Source organism: Triplophysa rosa, linkage group LG16 (genome assembly GCF_024868665.1).
Source record: "Triplophysa rosa linkage group LG16, Trosa_1v2, whole genome shotgun sequence".
NCBI lineage: Eukaryota > Metazoa > Chordata > Actinopteri > Cypriniformes > Nemacheilidae > Triplophysa > Triplophysa rosa.
In genome coordinates, this window is record NC_079905.1 from 8,901,189 (window position 1) to 8,916,458 (window position 15,270).

Below are 15,270 nucleotides of genomic sequence, written 5' to 3' on the forward strand. Positions count from 1 at the left end.
GGTCTTCTCTCTCTTCAGTCTCTCCTCTTCTCTTCTCTCTCTCTCTTCTCTTCTCATCTCCCTCTCTCTCTCTCTCTCTCTCTCTCTCTCTCTCTCTCTCTCTCTCTCTCTCTCTCTCTCTCTCTCTCTCTCTCTCTCAACAGCAACAGATGTTGAGCATGAAAACATATATCCCATATTTAACTACCGCTTACTGCATGCTTTGTTACAATTCGACATTCTTGTAACATTGTTACACTTTTACATCGAATGTGGTTACATTATAATAGAAACATTCTTGATAAACTGTAACATTATTCAGACGAATTGTTATTAGCTGCCAAAATCTATAATTCAGTGTTTTAATAGTCATATACTAACTGGCAATATGAAGGAACTCCTATTATTTTTTTCTTAGAAAATTGCTTAAAATGTCTCCGGTTAAAATGAGAATAGTTTCATTTCAACTTTAATTTCTTTTCATTCACTTATTATAACCAATTTAAAGTCTTTGAGATCCATTGGCCAAATATCTGGCAACATAGACAACTGAAACGTTCTATCTAATTCCAACCCCATTTTCTCTCCAGGTTCAGCGTCCCCCTCCACCTTAGTGTGAGAAGGTGCAGGGCCGATGTTCTACGCTCACTTTGTCCTCAGCAAGCGTGGGCCGCTAGCCAAAATCTGGTTAGCGGCCCACTGGGATAAGAAGCTGACCAAGGCACACGTGTTCGAGTGCAATCTGGAGAGCAGTGTTGAGAGCATCATTTCTCCGAAGGTTAATGGACTGTCTTGAAATACCACTGTTTGGTGTACTCTCTCCAAGCGCTTGTACAAAATGTCTTGCAGACCAAATGTACTTATAATAATATTTGTTTTATATGATAGGTAAAAATGGCTCTCCGTACATCTGGCCACTTACTTCTGGGTGTTGTGAGGATCTACCACAGAAAAGCCAAGTACTTGCTGGCAGATTGTAACGAGGCTTTTATTAAGATTAAAATGGCCTTTCGCCCAGGTATGTTGAGGCTGTGCTGAATACGTCTCGTTGCACTGCAGCTTCTGTACTTTGAATCTGGCAGAGGAATGCATTGTGGACTGTTTGACACAGGTGTGGTTGATCTGCCCGAGGAGAACCGTGAAGCGGCCTACAACGCCATCACGTTACCTGAGGAGTTTCACGACTTCGATCAGCCACTTCCAGACCTGGAGTATGTGCAACTTTAACTTGTTTTTTTCACTCGCTCTGTTTAGTCAAGAAATTAAATTCAGTGTTAACTTGCCCTGTGTCGTGGATTACAGTGACATTGACGTTGCTCAGCAGTTCACTCTGAATCAGTCTCGTGTGGAGGAGATCACCATGCGTGAAGAAGTGGGCAATCTTAATTTACTGCAAGAGAATGATTTTGGTATGACTCTTTTTTCATTTGATTTCTATAGGATGCCACAGAAATTCTCTATTTTAAGTTGATTTGTTTAAATTTTGTAGATTATATTGATTGATTGATTATTTGATTTAGTTCCTTGCCAGCCCTGCATGTACATATTGTATACCAATTATTATTAACAATGTTTAACATATTGCTACTCACAGCTGATTTTGGCATGGATGACCGAGAGATGATGCGTGAGGAAGGTGCATTTGCCGTGGACATCATCCATGGGGTGTCTGCATCTAACCTGCTGCTGGACTCAGAGTCAAGCAGCGGGCAGATAGCCGACAAGTCCAATCACCTAGAGTACGACCAGTACAAGGATGACTTTGGAGACAACCCTATGGAGAGCAGTGAGGGAGGCATGCTGGGTAAGTTGGCATGTGTTTTTATGATGACGAATTATTATATCTTTTGCTTCAGCATTTAATGTGCATAAACATTCTGCACAGTACTGTAGATAAAACTGAGATTAAGTTTGATGCTTCCTGCACCTACAGTGGACAAACTTCTCACTAATGAGGATGGAGGTGGGATTTTTGATGACCCTCCAGCCATCACTGAAGGTGTGATGATGCCCCAGGACCACGGTGGCGATGATGATGATGATTTCGACAACCTTTCGCGTATGAATGCACATCTCAAACACGTCTACGTTTCATGTAAGGTATTTTTGGTGTTCCTTACGATTCAACTGTATTTTATCCAATAGCGGCAGGGGGTCCAGACAGTCCAGATTCTGGTCCAGTGGAGCAGCTCCCTACCATGACAGACCAGACAGAACAGACCACCCTGGTCCATAATGAGGAGGAGGCTTTTGCTTTGGAGCCCATTGACATCACAGGTCAGCCAGAACAGATAACACACTTAAAGGAACAGTTACGTGTCAAGTTGTTCCAAAACTGTATACATTTCTTTATTCTGATGAACACAGAGAAAGATATTTGGAAGAATGCTTGAAACCAAACCGTTTTTGGCCACCATTGTCTACCATAGTAGGAAAAATTGCTTTATAAATGTCTTTGTTCTGTTGAACACAAAAGAAGATATTTTGAAGAATGTAGGAACTTTTCACTACCATTGTAATTTTCCTACTATGGTAGTCAATGGTGGCCAAGAACTGCTTGGTTACCAGCGTTCTTCCAAATATCTTTCTCTGTATTCATCAGAACAAAGAAATTCATACAGATTTGGAACATTTGATGATAGAATTTTTATTTTTGGGTGAACTGTCCCTTTCGTTTAACCCTAACGGGATGTTGTGGACAAGATTTTGTTTTCTTAAATAACTTTTTTTCTCTTAATCTGATCGGTACAAAGTTTGCCACCTAAGCATACCCAAAAAAGTTGGACTTCATTCAACAATGTTAAATTGGTGAAAATTCAATTCTAAACTTCAGAGCAATTTTTTTTGTTGTTGTTCAATAACCATCAATAAATCCAGCACAATGCAGATCATACATACACATAGATGAAGGGGTGAGCCTATACAACATCCTCAATGTGACCAACATTCACACAAACGCACACACATTCACGCACACGCAAACTCACACACATCCACAAACAAAGAACTGACAAAGAGCCTATAACAGAGTGCTTTTTTTATTATTTTGTCAAATAAAAACAGGAACTCACACATACATGAACAAAAAATTTAATGAGACGATAACTTCGCAATAAATACACTCGTACACAAACACACACTTCAGAGAGAGATCGAATTCCCACTGCAAGATTTGATGATGCTTCCAGATAAAACATAGCTAAAGTTAAGTTTTCAAGTAATTTTGTAGCAGCACAATGGCAAAGAGGTTTACTGTAGCAGAGACCCTGGATCTCTTACTTGACATTTGATGTTTGTTGCTGCAAATAAGTGATGACTTTCTCATACTTTGCATTTTCCTTATATTTATAATTTATAATATGAGATTGGCAGAAACTGCGCGTTCAGCCGGACCTTTACGAAGTTCATACGCACTATTTAAAATATAGGTTTTCGATTTAATGTATTCTGCCATGTTTGTCTTTGACTATATCAGTGAAGGAGACCAAAGCCAAAAGGAAGAGGAAGCTTATTGTTGACAGTGTGAAAGAGCTGGACAGTAAGACCATCCGTGCCCAGCTGAGTGACTACTCTGACATTGTGACCACCCTGGATCTGGCTCCCCCCACCAAGAAGCTGATGATGTGGAAGGAAACAGGAGGAGTGGAGAAGCTCTTTTCTCTGCCAGCTCAGCCCCTCTGGAACAGCAGACTGCTCAAGGTCAGAATGAATCTGTAGAACAAGCAGTGTGAGATTAAAAAGAAGACCAAACGATTCGTCCAGGCTTTAAGTGGAACAAAATACATAATTCGCCTTGGACATTTCTGCTATTTGATTTCTTTTGTAGTCTTATCATTTGTTCTGAGATCAGCTCTACTCCTCTGAGCAGATGTTCACGCGGTGCCTGACCCCTTTGGTTCCTGATGAACTGAGGAAGAGGAGGAAAGGTGGAGAAGCGGACAGCCTGGATGAGTTCCTCAAAGACTTGGAGAACCCTGAGGTGCCACGAGAAGAGGCCCTGTCTCAGCAGCAAAGAGACCTCATTGGTAAGAGAGGCTGTATCAACTTCTAACTGTATTATATAAAGCATAATATGATTTGTAGGTGTTCATACTCCTTGGCTTTTTCCAGACCAGACTATCTTGGAGGAACCCAATGTTTTGCAGGCTTCAGCTATGGAGGGCAGTCGCACGACCCTCGATGAGTCAGTCATGCCTCCACCTTCAGGACACCGTGGACAAAAGCGCAAAGCTCAGGACACAGAGCCTGCCTTGCCTGTGAGTCCTGCATTCCGGTTCCTTATAAATGGTTCCTTTGCTGGTCTTAGTCCACCCTCTCCTGCTAGATATCTGTCTGAACATGTAAAAGCCACTAACCAATTAGACCAATTAGATTAAAATTTTATTTAATGATTTTCTGTCTGATATGATTTGGGCTTTTAATTCTCCAAGGCAAATGTGCATACTGGCAATAACCACCAGGTGGTGCTAAGTGTCTGAAATGTCATAAAACTGCTCAAAAATCTGAGACAACTGTTTGAATTTTTTCTTTTTGCATTGATTTAATTAAAATATTTTAATTACAAATGTTATGACCATAAGAATTAGAGAGAAAAATTAAAAGCATTTAAGTATTTATTTTATATTTGGTACCCCTTTTGCTTTAATGACAACATTCACTCCTGTTAATTTGTACAAAACATAATAACCCATTATTTTGTATACTAATGTATGACTTTCTGTATTGCATTTTGTACATTATTTTCTAATGTTTTTCTAAGATGCTTGAGGATGATCGCTCCTCTATTGTGTCTACACGGCACATGAACATGCAGCAGGTGGAACTGCCCCCCGAGGAGCTAGCCAACATCGCTGAACTCATCCCTGAGCTCGACCTGATAGGAGAGAAGAGCAAAGAGAAGAAGGATGACGATGATGAAGAAGAGGTGAAGAGGCTGTAAAATGATGCAATAAAAAATGCGATGCAAAATAGCCAGAATAAGCCACTAAGAAATCATATTCTGCCCTTTTGCTTCAGATTGTTTGATTGTATTTTATCCATCTGGTTCCTGTCAGATCTGATCACTCAGTTAACTGTTCATTTGTGTTTGAAGGAGGAGGATGGTCAAAGTGGAAACCAAGATCAGGAGGAGAGGAGATGGAACAAGAGAACCCAGCAGATGTTGCATGGGTTACAGGCTAGAATGAATTTTTATCTGCTTTTTTTGTCAGGATATTCAGTCTAAAATGAGACATAAACTGATTTTATATTAGCAAATATGTTTCCCAAAGGCATCTTAATGGCATAAGTGGGTCTAAAACTGTCAAGTGCATCTGTATGACCTCACTGTTTATTCTTTCCACAGCGAGTCATCGCTAAGACTGGAGCAGAATCAATCAGCCTGTTGGACCTGTGCAGAAACAACAACAAGAAACAAGCAGCTGCCAAGTTCTACAGCTTTCTGGTGCTAAAGAAACAGCAGGCAGTGGAGCTCAGGCAGGACGAGCCCTACAGTGATATTATCGCTTCCCCTGGCCCCAGATTTCACATTATATAAAGTCTTTACAGTCCACACTGGCAGATTTTATCCTTTGTAATGGTTTTGGTTGTATATGATGTGTTACATTTATCTGTGCATGTGAGTTTTGCATACTACATGTGCTATCTGTCTCACATGCGAAAAAAACTTTTTTATAAGTTTAAAAAGTACTTCTAACAATACTTTTACTTCATACAAGCATGCTTCAGTTTTTGAAAACATTTGTGATATAAGCTAAATGGTAACAATTTAGTAAAAAAAAAGAACTGATCTGAGGCTGATAAGAAAAACTAAAGATTAAGAAAGCATTAGATACCACATACAAAAATTGTTATTTTAGTCAATAAAACGGTGGTAGATTTTCATAGGAAAGTAAAAGTCTATTTATAATCAATGAAGTGAACTTGCATAACTGTGTAGTAGTTTGTTGCATTCATTTGGAAAGTCTTTAAGCCTTAAGTTTGTTCTTTTTAATCATCAAAAGTTTTACATGCTTCTGTTTCATAATATTTATTGGTCAAAGCCCTGTCATTTTGCATGCTTTGAATTACATGTTGACATGCAACGAATTTATGTTTACTTTCTTGAAAGTGTTTTCATTGTTTAAATATAACATTTCTTTGAGTAACATTTTAGCTGCTCCAAGGACTTAAAAAATGGTCAAAATACAGTTCAGTCATACAGTTCTGTGAAATATTAAAGTATTGACCTACATATTGTTCTTGTCTTTATTGTTTCTCAGACAGAAATTCTAGCAACGTTTTTCTGAAATTCTGCAGCCAAACAGATTAAAACATTTGTTATATACTGTACAAAACATGGGATAAAATAAGAATGTGTCATTTGTTGTAAAGATACTTTTGCGGTCCAATCAGTCTTTGGTTTAGTCGATGTAAGTGGTTTCTAAATATGGAATAAAAACGCCCTGTTTTGCAGTACGGCAGAGTAAATTTTAAATGGCTCAATCATGGTTTATTCGTATTAAAATAATTTTAATACTGCTGTAATTCGCTTGAAGCCATGAAAATACAGATTTTTCGTGCTGTGTGACGAATGCGCTATTTACGCCCATGCACTAGGGGGTGCTGGGACTCTTGAATCTGCGTCTTACCAGGGAAGAACAAGACTGCAAACAGATTACATGTGAATGTGTAAAATTTTATCTGCGGCTATCAAAAACAGGTAATGTCTTGTTAAATGTTAGTTTATGGCGAGGGCATCTGTAATACTTTGTTTATAAATTTAAGACGTTATTAAATTACAAAGTATAATAATTTGAAATAACTTTTAATAGACTATTCCAGAGGTCATTTTCATGTATGTATACTTTATAACTGTATCGACTTGTGCGATTTACATATGAAAAACATCATAAGCGATTTGTAGTAAGGCAACAGTAGTACACAATGCTAGACCAGAACTTAAAAATTGTATTACTAAATAATATGTAATGTATATAGTCATCATATATAAACGCAATCGTATTTGTATTTTTCAGCCAGGAGAGACCAGTCGCGTAATGCATCTTTGTCAGCGATGCGTGTTTGTATTTCGGTGCGGGCGAATATCTGCAGCTGTTCAGCAGTCCACACGCATTCTACATCAGCGTTCACATGATACCAGAAGCACAGCAGCAATGCTTCAGCCCAGCCACAAACAGCTGCCTGTCCACAATCTCTCACAGAAATACAACAGAGAGACTTGGAGACCGTGTGGAATGCACCTGCGTGCTTTATCATCAAGTGTTCAAAATAACAGCAGTCATCTTACACAAAAAAAGGATGAAAATCATTGCGTTACATATGACAGTTCTGACTTGCATCAAGAATCAAGCCAAGCGTCTCTTTCTAATACTCATAATATTGGTATGTGTATGTATCATTTAGAAAGAATGTGTATTATTGCAATCAAATAGATTTTAGTGAAAGAAACAGAAGGTATGTGATATTTTAATAATCTTTGGGGTTTTATACAGGTTTGGACGCAGGTGTTCGCCCTTCTCCATTTCAGGAAATTTGTGAGGAAGAAGCTGTACGGATCCAAGTACCTTCAGCCCTCCCTCCGGTCTCTTTTACACTCAGACCTTATGTGGATAAATCGGAAACACTAAGCAAACTGGTTCAGCTTGGTGCGTTTCATGCAGCTTTAGTAAAATATATTGAATTCTTCTGGATTTTTCTAATCTTCAGGTGAATTTGCAGGTGTGGAACTTTGGAAGCTAGAGCAAAGACCCAATGTGGGCTCTATGCTGGTTAAGCTAGACTTCCATGCTGATGTTGCACCCAGACTACTTTTCCTTAAAGATCTGGGAGTTGAAGAGCCTAAACTGGGCTCACTGCTCACCAAGAACCCCTTCATCCTTACAGAAAGTTTGGAAAACCTTGAAGCCAGGTGAGTTGGGAAATCATCTGACAGGTCCGATGTAATTGTTATATTTCATATCAGAGTTTTCAGACGGACTCATGTACTGTGTTCAAAAAATAATGTAACATTTTCTTTTGGTCCTTTTTTCCAAAGGGTGGCTTATTTGAGGTCAAAGAAGTTCAGTGCACAGTCTGTGGCTGCCATGGTGAGCAAAGCTCCATACTTGCTTAACTTCAGTGTAAAGAGACTGGACAATCGCCTTGGATTCTTTCAGCAGCAGTTGGGTCTTAGTTCTGAGAAGGTAATATTGCATTGCCTTCTGTTTATATGTAGGAAAACAAAAATCAACCACTGTTAGGATCCACTTATCCCTTCAATGCCTGTGACATTTTTAATCTAATAATTAAATCTGTGTATTTGCCTCATTTTCGGATACTTTTATACCGTGTTATGCTTACAGACTCAAAATCTTGTGATTCGTTTACCGAAACTACTGTGTGGCAGTTTGGAGCCAGTTAAGGAGAATCTAAAGGTTTGTTTGTAATTCATTTTTTATTTAATTGCGAGATTTGTGATATTTAATTGCGCCAGAAAGTCATTCATTTCTCTTGTTTAGGTTTGTGAACTGGAGTTTGGATTTCGTGAAAATGAAATAAGACACATTGTCACAACAGTTCCTAAAGTTCTGCTTGCTAATAAAAGAAAACTTACCGAAATATTTGACTTTGTTCACAATACCATGGGCATTCCACACTCTCTTATTGCTAAGTTCCCACAGGTAACAATTCTTTCTGCTTACAAATGATTATAGTGACAAGTAGATTATAGCAATTTAAAAGAATGTGTCATTACTGTTACTTACTGTTTAAATATTAAGTGCATTAAATACATGTTTGTGCTGTAAATGAAATACAGTAAGAGTTAACCTCAGCTTTGCTGTTTAACATGGTAATTATTCTCACTCATTTTATTTATTATACTCTCTCAAAAGGTCCTTAATGCCAAGTTTCTTCGCATCAGGGAGCGTCACTTGTTTCTAGAGTATTTAAGCAGAGCCCAGTACCAGCCATCTCAGCCCAGTTACATCTCTTTGGATCGTTTGGTTTTTCTGCCAGATGAGATTTTTTGCTCTGATGTGGCGTTGGCCTCTCTGGAAGATTTTGAACAGTTTCAGAAAACTTTGTAAATGGATCTCATAAATGTAAAATTAAACTGGTTGTTGTTTTGTATAAGATTGACATACAAATGGTTTAAATGTAAAAAATAAACAAAACTTGTATTTGTGTGCTCCTTTGTATAATAGATATGCCACACATGTAATGTAATTGAACACATTGCAAATACGGATGACAAGTCCTGTCTGACCTCAAAATAAAATAATGCATATCTTCTTGTCTGTTTTGACAACTATTATTTGCATTACCGTACACTAGCCGTGTTACCAAAACAGAGAGGTAAGTAACTATTTTAGTTGATTTTTTTCCAAATTATGACTCAACCATGCGATCACAGTGAGCGGAAAGATTGCGTAATCACCGGACGAGACGTCACATTACCCAGACTCCACTGCAACTTTCCAAGCGAACCGAGATGGCGTCTAGGGCACCAGGTAAATCCTATCCTGTTTTCTAAAGCCGTTTTAAAATATTGTGAGCGTACGAATTGTTTGTCATCATTTTAACACGTATTTACAGCTCTCTCTGTATCGTGTTATTATAATGAGTGTTTGTTGGCAGTATTATAATGTAAAGCAGCAATGTCCTCTACTGTGTGTCCCCTGCCCTTATCATACCATATATGTCCTTAAGCATACAGCATTTTGTTACATATTTATTTTTGGTTGGAGTTTATTGTGGGTCTAATATTATTGATAAGTTCTTCACGAGTTACAACCTGACGGTTATGTAATTTTATTTGGTCTGACGTTAACGTACAAATTGCGAATTCTTAGCCAAATTCACACATAAGCAGAACTAAAGCATAAGTATACGTCATATTTGTTGTTATTTTGTTTTTATAATAGGTTAATTTTGTCTTTTTACTATCAAAAAATTGTGTAATTTGACATGTTTTCTGTTCCTATGCAGCTGCAACCGGCAGGCTCCTGGTGGGCTTCAGGAAATGGTACTACAATGCATGTGGTTTTAACAAACTTGGTAAGTAATGTCATCTGTGCAATAGGTTTGAACCTGTGACCTACTAGGTTAATTTGAAACACAATACCGATGCCACATGATATTGTATGCACTATGCAGGTTTGCTGCGGGATGATACCATCAATGAGGACACTGATGTGAAAGAGGCCATTCGTCGGCTCCCAGAACCAGTTTACAATGACAGGATGTTCCGCATCAAGAGAGCTCTGGATCTTTCAATGAAACAACAGATACTTCCTAAAGACCAATGGACTAAATATGAAGAGGTAAGGAAGTGTGTAATGTGTTCTTTAAAGCTACAAAGCTTATTTTTCATACATATTTTTTAATTTATGCTCCAGAATTATTAGACGTCTCACTTATTGGATGTCTTAACATAATGTGTTTCATGACATTTCAGACAGTCGGAAATAATATTGTAAAATGCTTTAAATTTTAGATTAGTTAACCCACAAATGATGACATGTTAGTTGTTCCAAACCCATGTGATTTTCCTTTATCTGTGGAAAACAAGAAGTTTGGTAGAATGTTCTGCATCGGTTTTCCATACAATGAAAATGATTAGGAACGGATGTGCTCAAATATGCAAAGTGCATATGAGATCCGAGCACTGTGGCAGGAGAGTTTGGAATATAGCTCATATGTAATATGCAGTAATTCTATGGTGCTTATTTGATGCTCATCTGTTTTCCATTTATTATTTTATGGAAATCAACTATGTGATTGTGTTCTATGGAAGAAAGTGAATAAAATGTGCTTACTGAAAACAACTTAAAATGCTTTAGTGCAATATGTATGTATAAGCCTCTTTGATATCAAAATGTTTCATCTCATGTTACTTTGGTTTGTTGTAGGATGTGCATTACCTAGAGCCCTATCTTGATGAGGTGATCCATGAAAGGAAAGAAAGAGAGGAGTGGCAAAAGAAGTGATGAGGCTGAACCTCCTGTTTGGTGTGATGTCTGCTATCCTGTATTTAATTGAAAATGTATTGTGTTAAGTCCTTATTAAAATTTCCTTTCTGACAAAAGTGTTTGTTCATGTTGTTCTTTTTTAATTAAAATAATTAAAACAAAGGAGAATAATGTTGCCAGTGATATTAAAGAAATGATATTTAATAGTGCATTCTGAAGAAAAGTTTGTTTTTGTGTTCATCTACAAAAATAAATACATAACTAATATACACAAATACATAAAATTACTCTGCCTTTACAAGTTATAAGTACAATTTCATTGTTATAGTAATACATATAGTAAAACAATACATAACTACTATCACAAAAATCAATCCTGTCATGCCAAATTCAGATTCAGCTTTGAGTTTTCTCGTTCATAATAATGCATATTATACAGGTGTCCTTATGTATGGTGTGTCATACCATGCACCTTTTCAAAAATGCTTTTATAAACAAAATATATATTTATTATGTTCGCTATGAAAGGCTCATTCCGTCATTCTCTCCCGTCTCTGCTGGGTAACATTATTCACAACATCAATGAAGTTCCCCATGACACTGTTGAAAGACTGCAGCATGGATACCCCCAGCTCATTACTAGTCTCATTGATGTCAGGATCGTAGACACCCAACAATGGGGTGCAAACCTCTACATGACCTTTTCTAGCGGTTTCTAAGATGCCCACAAGTTCCGTCCTAGCTTGTTGGAACTTCTCACTGTCATAGTTTAGTAGGGTAGTGTCATCCATTGGGTAGGTTACATTTTCAGGATAGCAGTCAAGAGGGACAGGCAATTCAATATATCTGTGAAGCGACACAAAGAGTATAAGCATACAGGTAATTGAACATCTTACAATGTTTTTAGTAAACAGCAACAATCCGTCTTGAATACATGGAGTCATACCTCAAAGCAGGAAAACCTTGAGCAAGCATGTTGAAAATCTGGCGCAGGGTAGAAGTGCTAAATGGGTTGCCCAAGATTTTGAATTCCTGTAGCCCGTGGCAGGGTGCTAGTGCTTGGGTGAGTAGATCCAGGCTTTCATCATCCAGTCCACATTCTTCCAGGCCTAAACTAGTGAGTGTGGCAGAACAGCGATGCAGAAGCTTCCGGAAGGTGTTTGGGAAGACGTCCGCTATGTCGTGACCACTCAGGTCCAGCTTTACTAGATGCTCACTGTGAAGACTGTTGGCGAAGTAGGCCATGTCCACTGCATTGAGGTTGCAGTTTGCCAGCTCTATACACTGCAGTGGAGTGTTTAGTGGACTGGCAAAATGGATAGACAGTTACTCGCCTGAATATACACAATGCTTATCACAATGAATACAAGTAAAATGTATGTAAACAAATATAATTTATTTTATTTTAAAGACAACACAATCCTGTTTTACAGCTTCTGGAACGCATTTAAGTAACATTAACCATAAAATAACATTTAAATTATAGACCACTTTAGAATATGTAAACAACGCTAGTGAAGAACTTCCTGATTCAGTTTTAACATTACACAAATGTTTGAACAAAATACAAAAGGTTAAACGAATGTCTTCAAGATTGTTTTAGATATGTAAGATTAAAAAATATATAGTAAATAAATACTGGAACAGGATGTGCTTCTAGACCAGTGTTTACATCTTGCGAAGTCGGCTATAAAAAAAATCATTTATGAATTTAAAATAAATAAAATTCTAATGTTAAAATTCTTTGATATTCAAGTGTAAGATTTGTAGAATTAAAATGTAATTTCAATGAAGTGTAAAATGTGTCTAGTTTGTAGTTATAGTATGCAGGCACACATTATGCCAAATCTAGAATAAATAAATAAATGACAAACTACATACGACATATGCTAAACTTGATAAACATTTTAAACCTTAAAAGTACAACATTATGACTACAACTAAATATTTGAATACAAACAACCATGCCCTGTTTTGGCACCACAAAGCTCCCTGTAACGAGACCCAATGTTTTGGCTACTTTGAGACACCTGAACTGCTATTTAAATATAATATTGTTGCCAGGTTCATGTCCTGGCCTTCTTATGTGTTGAAATTATGTTTGCAATGGGACACCTGTCTGCACATGAAGTGGGACAGCAGTCACATGAAATGAATGTCAATGCCATACCAACAACACCATGATTTAATATTTAACAAATCTGATTAAAACCTTAAAACTAGGTACAAATAAGCAGGTCTTAAGAAATCTTTTAGTTTTAGTTTCATAAAAATAAGCTTTGTTTTTTTCTGTAATTTAGCATGGATGGTTTTTCAGTAACCCTTACAAAAAAGTTTTTTTCAAGTGTGACATTTGTATTCTTTGTAAAACGTAAAATGAAAATATGTACTTGCGTTCTACTTAACTATCAGAAATTTACTGAAAATTACACTTGTTTTTGGTCTAAACTCTTACCCAATCATAAGTATTTGTGTTTACTGCAGTAGCCTATATTACATATTTCTTCACAGTTTGTACTGTCTTAACTTACATGTTCAAGTTTATATAGTAATATATAGTCTATAGTATGTATAGCAATAACAAGATAGCTTTGACATGGCTTAGAGTAAATAAAACATGGAACTTCTTTGTATACAGTGATAACAGGAATTTATGTCAAACTTTTTACTTAAAGTAAAACGTGTAATAAAAAGTATACTAAAAGTTTTAAATATCAATATGAATGCCTAAATAAGAACATAGCAGTTTAATTAAAGTGCAAAAACTATATACAAATGGTAAATTGTATGATGTTAAGATCACATACTGTATAAACTTAATAAATCAAATGACTAAAGTATTAAACTTGTAAACTATCAGTAAACCAACAAGTTCACCTGTTGGAGTACAACTGAAAAAGTTATTGTAAACTAGTTAATTACTGTTAAATTTTAAAAAAAAAAACTAAAAAGAAAATTGGTCAGTTTAGTTAAGCTATATTAAAATGTACACGTGCATTAACAAGAATATCACTAGTACATTCATATGAGTTTACTTTCTACATTAAAAAAATATACTCTACCCTTATTTACATTATTAAAACGATCTTGAGTGTGTTTATTTTTTGTAAGGAAACGTATACAGGTGATCATATTGTGAGAACTTACCTCAGAAGTTTCCTCAAGTGTCCTGTAAGAGTGGAGAAGCTGAAAAAGAGCTCTCTCAGCTCTGTTAGTTTGCTCATCAGTTCACCCAGAACTCCCATGAGGCCTGCGTCCTCCGGACCCAACCTGCGTACGTTCAAAGCCTGTGCGGGGAATGTTAGCGAGCGCAGATGTGGGAACTTCAGTTGGGAGAGCATCACTTCAATGTGTGGAGCTTCCAGGTGAACGTTATGCACCACCTCCAGCTTTTGCAGATCATGTGACTCCACCAGTTTCAGCATGTAAAAGAGGTTCCTGAGGCTCAGCGAGTCCACACGCAGACCTACGAAGTGCAGCTTTAATGGGCAATGTCTGCGCAGCAACAGAGCCTGGACCACCGCCTCGTAATTTCGTCCGGTAACGAAAGTCTCCACCCGAACGTCTATCTCTACCTCAAAGGCCGAAGATGCGGCATTGCCAGCCTGCATGTGCACCATAGTCTCGTAGCACATACGAGCAAGCATTTCAGTCCGTGCCCAGCGACCGAGCCTACATTTGCAAGGACAGGCCTGTTGTTCTGTGTCTTGCAGACCAAGCAAATCCACTATACGTAGCATTTTGGCATAGGTGGATGGAGCTTGAAGCACATAGTCCTTCAGACCTGTTAGAAAGGCCTCCAGACAAAGCCTGCAGGTACAGGAGGTAAGATCATCAGGGCAGTCCGCGGTTTTACCCAATAACTTACGCAAGCTAAGCTCTGCGAGAGGCCACGTCTGAACCAAATCGTGGAGCACCGCGGCTTGCTCACACAGATAGCTGGCTTTAAAAAGGATTGGGTAAAGATTGTAAGATAAGCAGTGAAGGCTCCTACAAGCATTCAAGCCATTCTGAACAAAACTCTCTGCTGCTATAAACTTGAGGCTCTTCATGGCTGTATTCGTCAGCTCCTGAGATGAACCAAACTTCTAAGATCTCTCAGGAGAGGTGGTGTGTTGCTTCTTCCTTCTTTTCACCAGTATAAACATGTGCGTCAAGCTTTCATGAGAGAAGAGCACTCTGCTGAGTGAGGTGGGAGGTGGTTGAGAGGTGTTATTTATAGAAGCAGCTGTCGTATACTCTCAGACCCCTGGCTAGCCGGCAGATTTTGGATGGCTTGAAACCAAAAAGAAGTCTGGTGTTTACTGACCGCCAATGGGTACAACAGTTATCCCTATGT

The 15,270-nt window shown here is 37.8% G+C and overlaps 4 protein-coding genes across 4 annotated transcripts in view; 3 read left to right on the forward strand and 1 right to left on the reverse strand.

Annotated features, from left to right (window-relative positions):
* Positions 1–6,211, forward strand: part of rad21b (RAD21 cohesin complex component b) — a 6,898-nt gene extending 687 nt beyond the window's left edge. The window contains exons 2-14 of the mRNA XM_057354689.1: positions 570–757; positions 868–997; positions 1,091–1,190; positions 1,282–1,388; positions 1,574–1,783; positions 1,913–2,038; positions 2,125–2,256; positions 3,455–3,678; positions 3,848–4,004; positions 4,090–4,235; positions 4,739–4,903; positions 5,072–5,155; positions 5,324–6,211. Coding sequence (XP_057210672.1) covers positions 614–757; positions 868–997; positions 1,091–1,190; positions 1,282–1,388; positions 1,574–1,783; positions 1,913–2,038; positions 2,125–2,256; positions 3,455–3,678; positions 3,848–4,004; positions 4,090–4,235; positions 4,739–4,903; positions 5,072–5,155; positions 5,324–5,515 — 1,917 coding nt within the window. The 5' untranslated portion in view covers positions 570–613 and the 3' untranslated portion in view covers positions 5,516–6,211. The remainder of the gene's footprint in view (positions 1–569; positions 758–867; positions 998–1,090; positions 1,191–1,281; positions 1,389–1,573; positions 1,784–1,912; positions 2,039–2,124; positions 2,257–3,454; positions 3,679–3,847; positions 4,005–4,089; positions 4,236–4,738; positions 4,904–5,071; positions 5,156–5,323) is intronic.
* Positions 6,212–6,583: 372 nt separating this feature from the next.
* mterf3 (mitochondrial transcription termination factor 3) lies at positions 6,584–9,268 on the forward strand. The gene is made up of 8 exons (XM_057354149.1): positions 6,584–6,679; positions 6,996–7,362; positions 7,473–7,625; positions 7,699–7,888; positions 8,015–8,162; positions 8,322–8,393; positions 8,478–8,639; positions 8,853–9,268. The coding sequence occupies exons 2-8, from the start codon at positions 7,017–7,019 to the stop codon at positions 9,045–9,047; spliced, it is 1,266 nt and encodes a 421-aa protein (XP_057210132.1). The 5' UTR covers positions 6,584–6,679; positions 6,996–7,016; the 3' UTR covers positions 9,048–9,268.
* Positions 9,269–9,406: 138 nt separating this feature from the next.
* On the forward strand, positions 9,407–11,047 carry LOC130566590 (cytochrome b-c1 complex subunit 7). Its single transcript, XM_057354166.1, has 4 exons — positions 9,407–9,470; positions 9,949–10,017; positions 10,117–10,283; positions 10,872–11,047. The coding sequence occupies exons 1-4, from the start codon at positions 9,452–9,454 to the stop codon at positions 10,947–10,949; spliced, it is 333 nt and encodes a 110-aa protein (XP_057210149.1). The 5' UTR covers positions 9,407–9,451; the 3' UTR covers positions 10,950–11,047.
* Positions 11,048–11,142: 95 nt separating this feature from the next.
* Positions 11,143–15,270, reverse strand: lrrc14b (leucine rich repeat containing 14B). The gene is made up of 3 exons (XM_057354147.1): positions 14,079–15,270; positions 11,878–12,237; positions 11,143–11,777 (listed from the first exon to the last, which is right to left on the reverse strand). The coding sequence occupies exons 1-3, from the start codon at positions 14,981–14,983 to the stop codon at positions 11,462–11,464; spliced, it is 1,581 nt and encodes a 526-aa protein (XP_057210130.1). The 5' UTR covers positions 14,984–15,270; the 3' UTR covers positions 11,143–11,461.

Bases quoted from the DNA above. Each gene is read 5' to 3' on its own strand.
- lrrc14b (XM_057354147.1), bottom strand. From the start codon at position 14,983: ATGAAGAGCCTCAAGTTTATAGCAGCAGAGAGTTTTGTTCAGAATGGC. The intron at 12,238-14,078 runs GTAAGTTCTCAC...CCATTTTGCCAG, and splicing joins CACTTGAGGAAACTTCTGAG to TCCACTAAACACTCCACTGC. The intron at 11,778-11,877 runs GTATGACTCCAT...GTCGCTTCACAG, and splicing joins CAAGGTTTTCCTGCTTTGAG to ATATATTGAATTGCCTGTCC.
- LOC130566590 (XM_057354166.1), top strand. The intron at 10,018-10,116 runs GTAAGTAATGTC...TGCACTATGCAG, and splicing joins ATGTGGTTTTAACAAACTTG to GTTTGCTGCGGGATGATACC. The intron at 10,284-10,871 runs GTAAGGAAGTGT...GGTTTGTTGTAG, and splicing joins AATGGACTAAATATGAAGAG to GATGTGCATTACCTAGAGCC.
- mterf3 (XM_057354149.1), top strand. From the start codon at position 7,017: ATGCATCTTTGTCAGCGATGCGTGTTTGTATTTCGGTGCGGGCGAATA. The intron at 7,626-7,698 runs GTGCGTTTCATG...GTGAATTTGCAG, and splicing joins AAGCAAACTGGTTCAGCTTG to GTGTGGAACTTTGGAAGCTA. The intron at 8,394-8,477 runs GTTTGTTTGTAA...TCTCTTGTTTAG, and splicing joins CAGTTAAGGAGAATCTAAAG to GTTTGTGAACTGGAGTTTGG.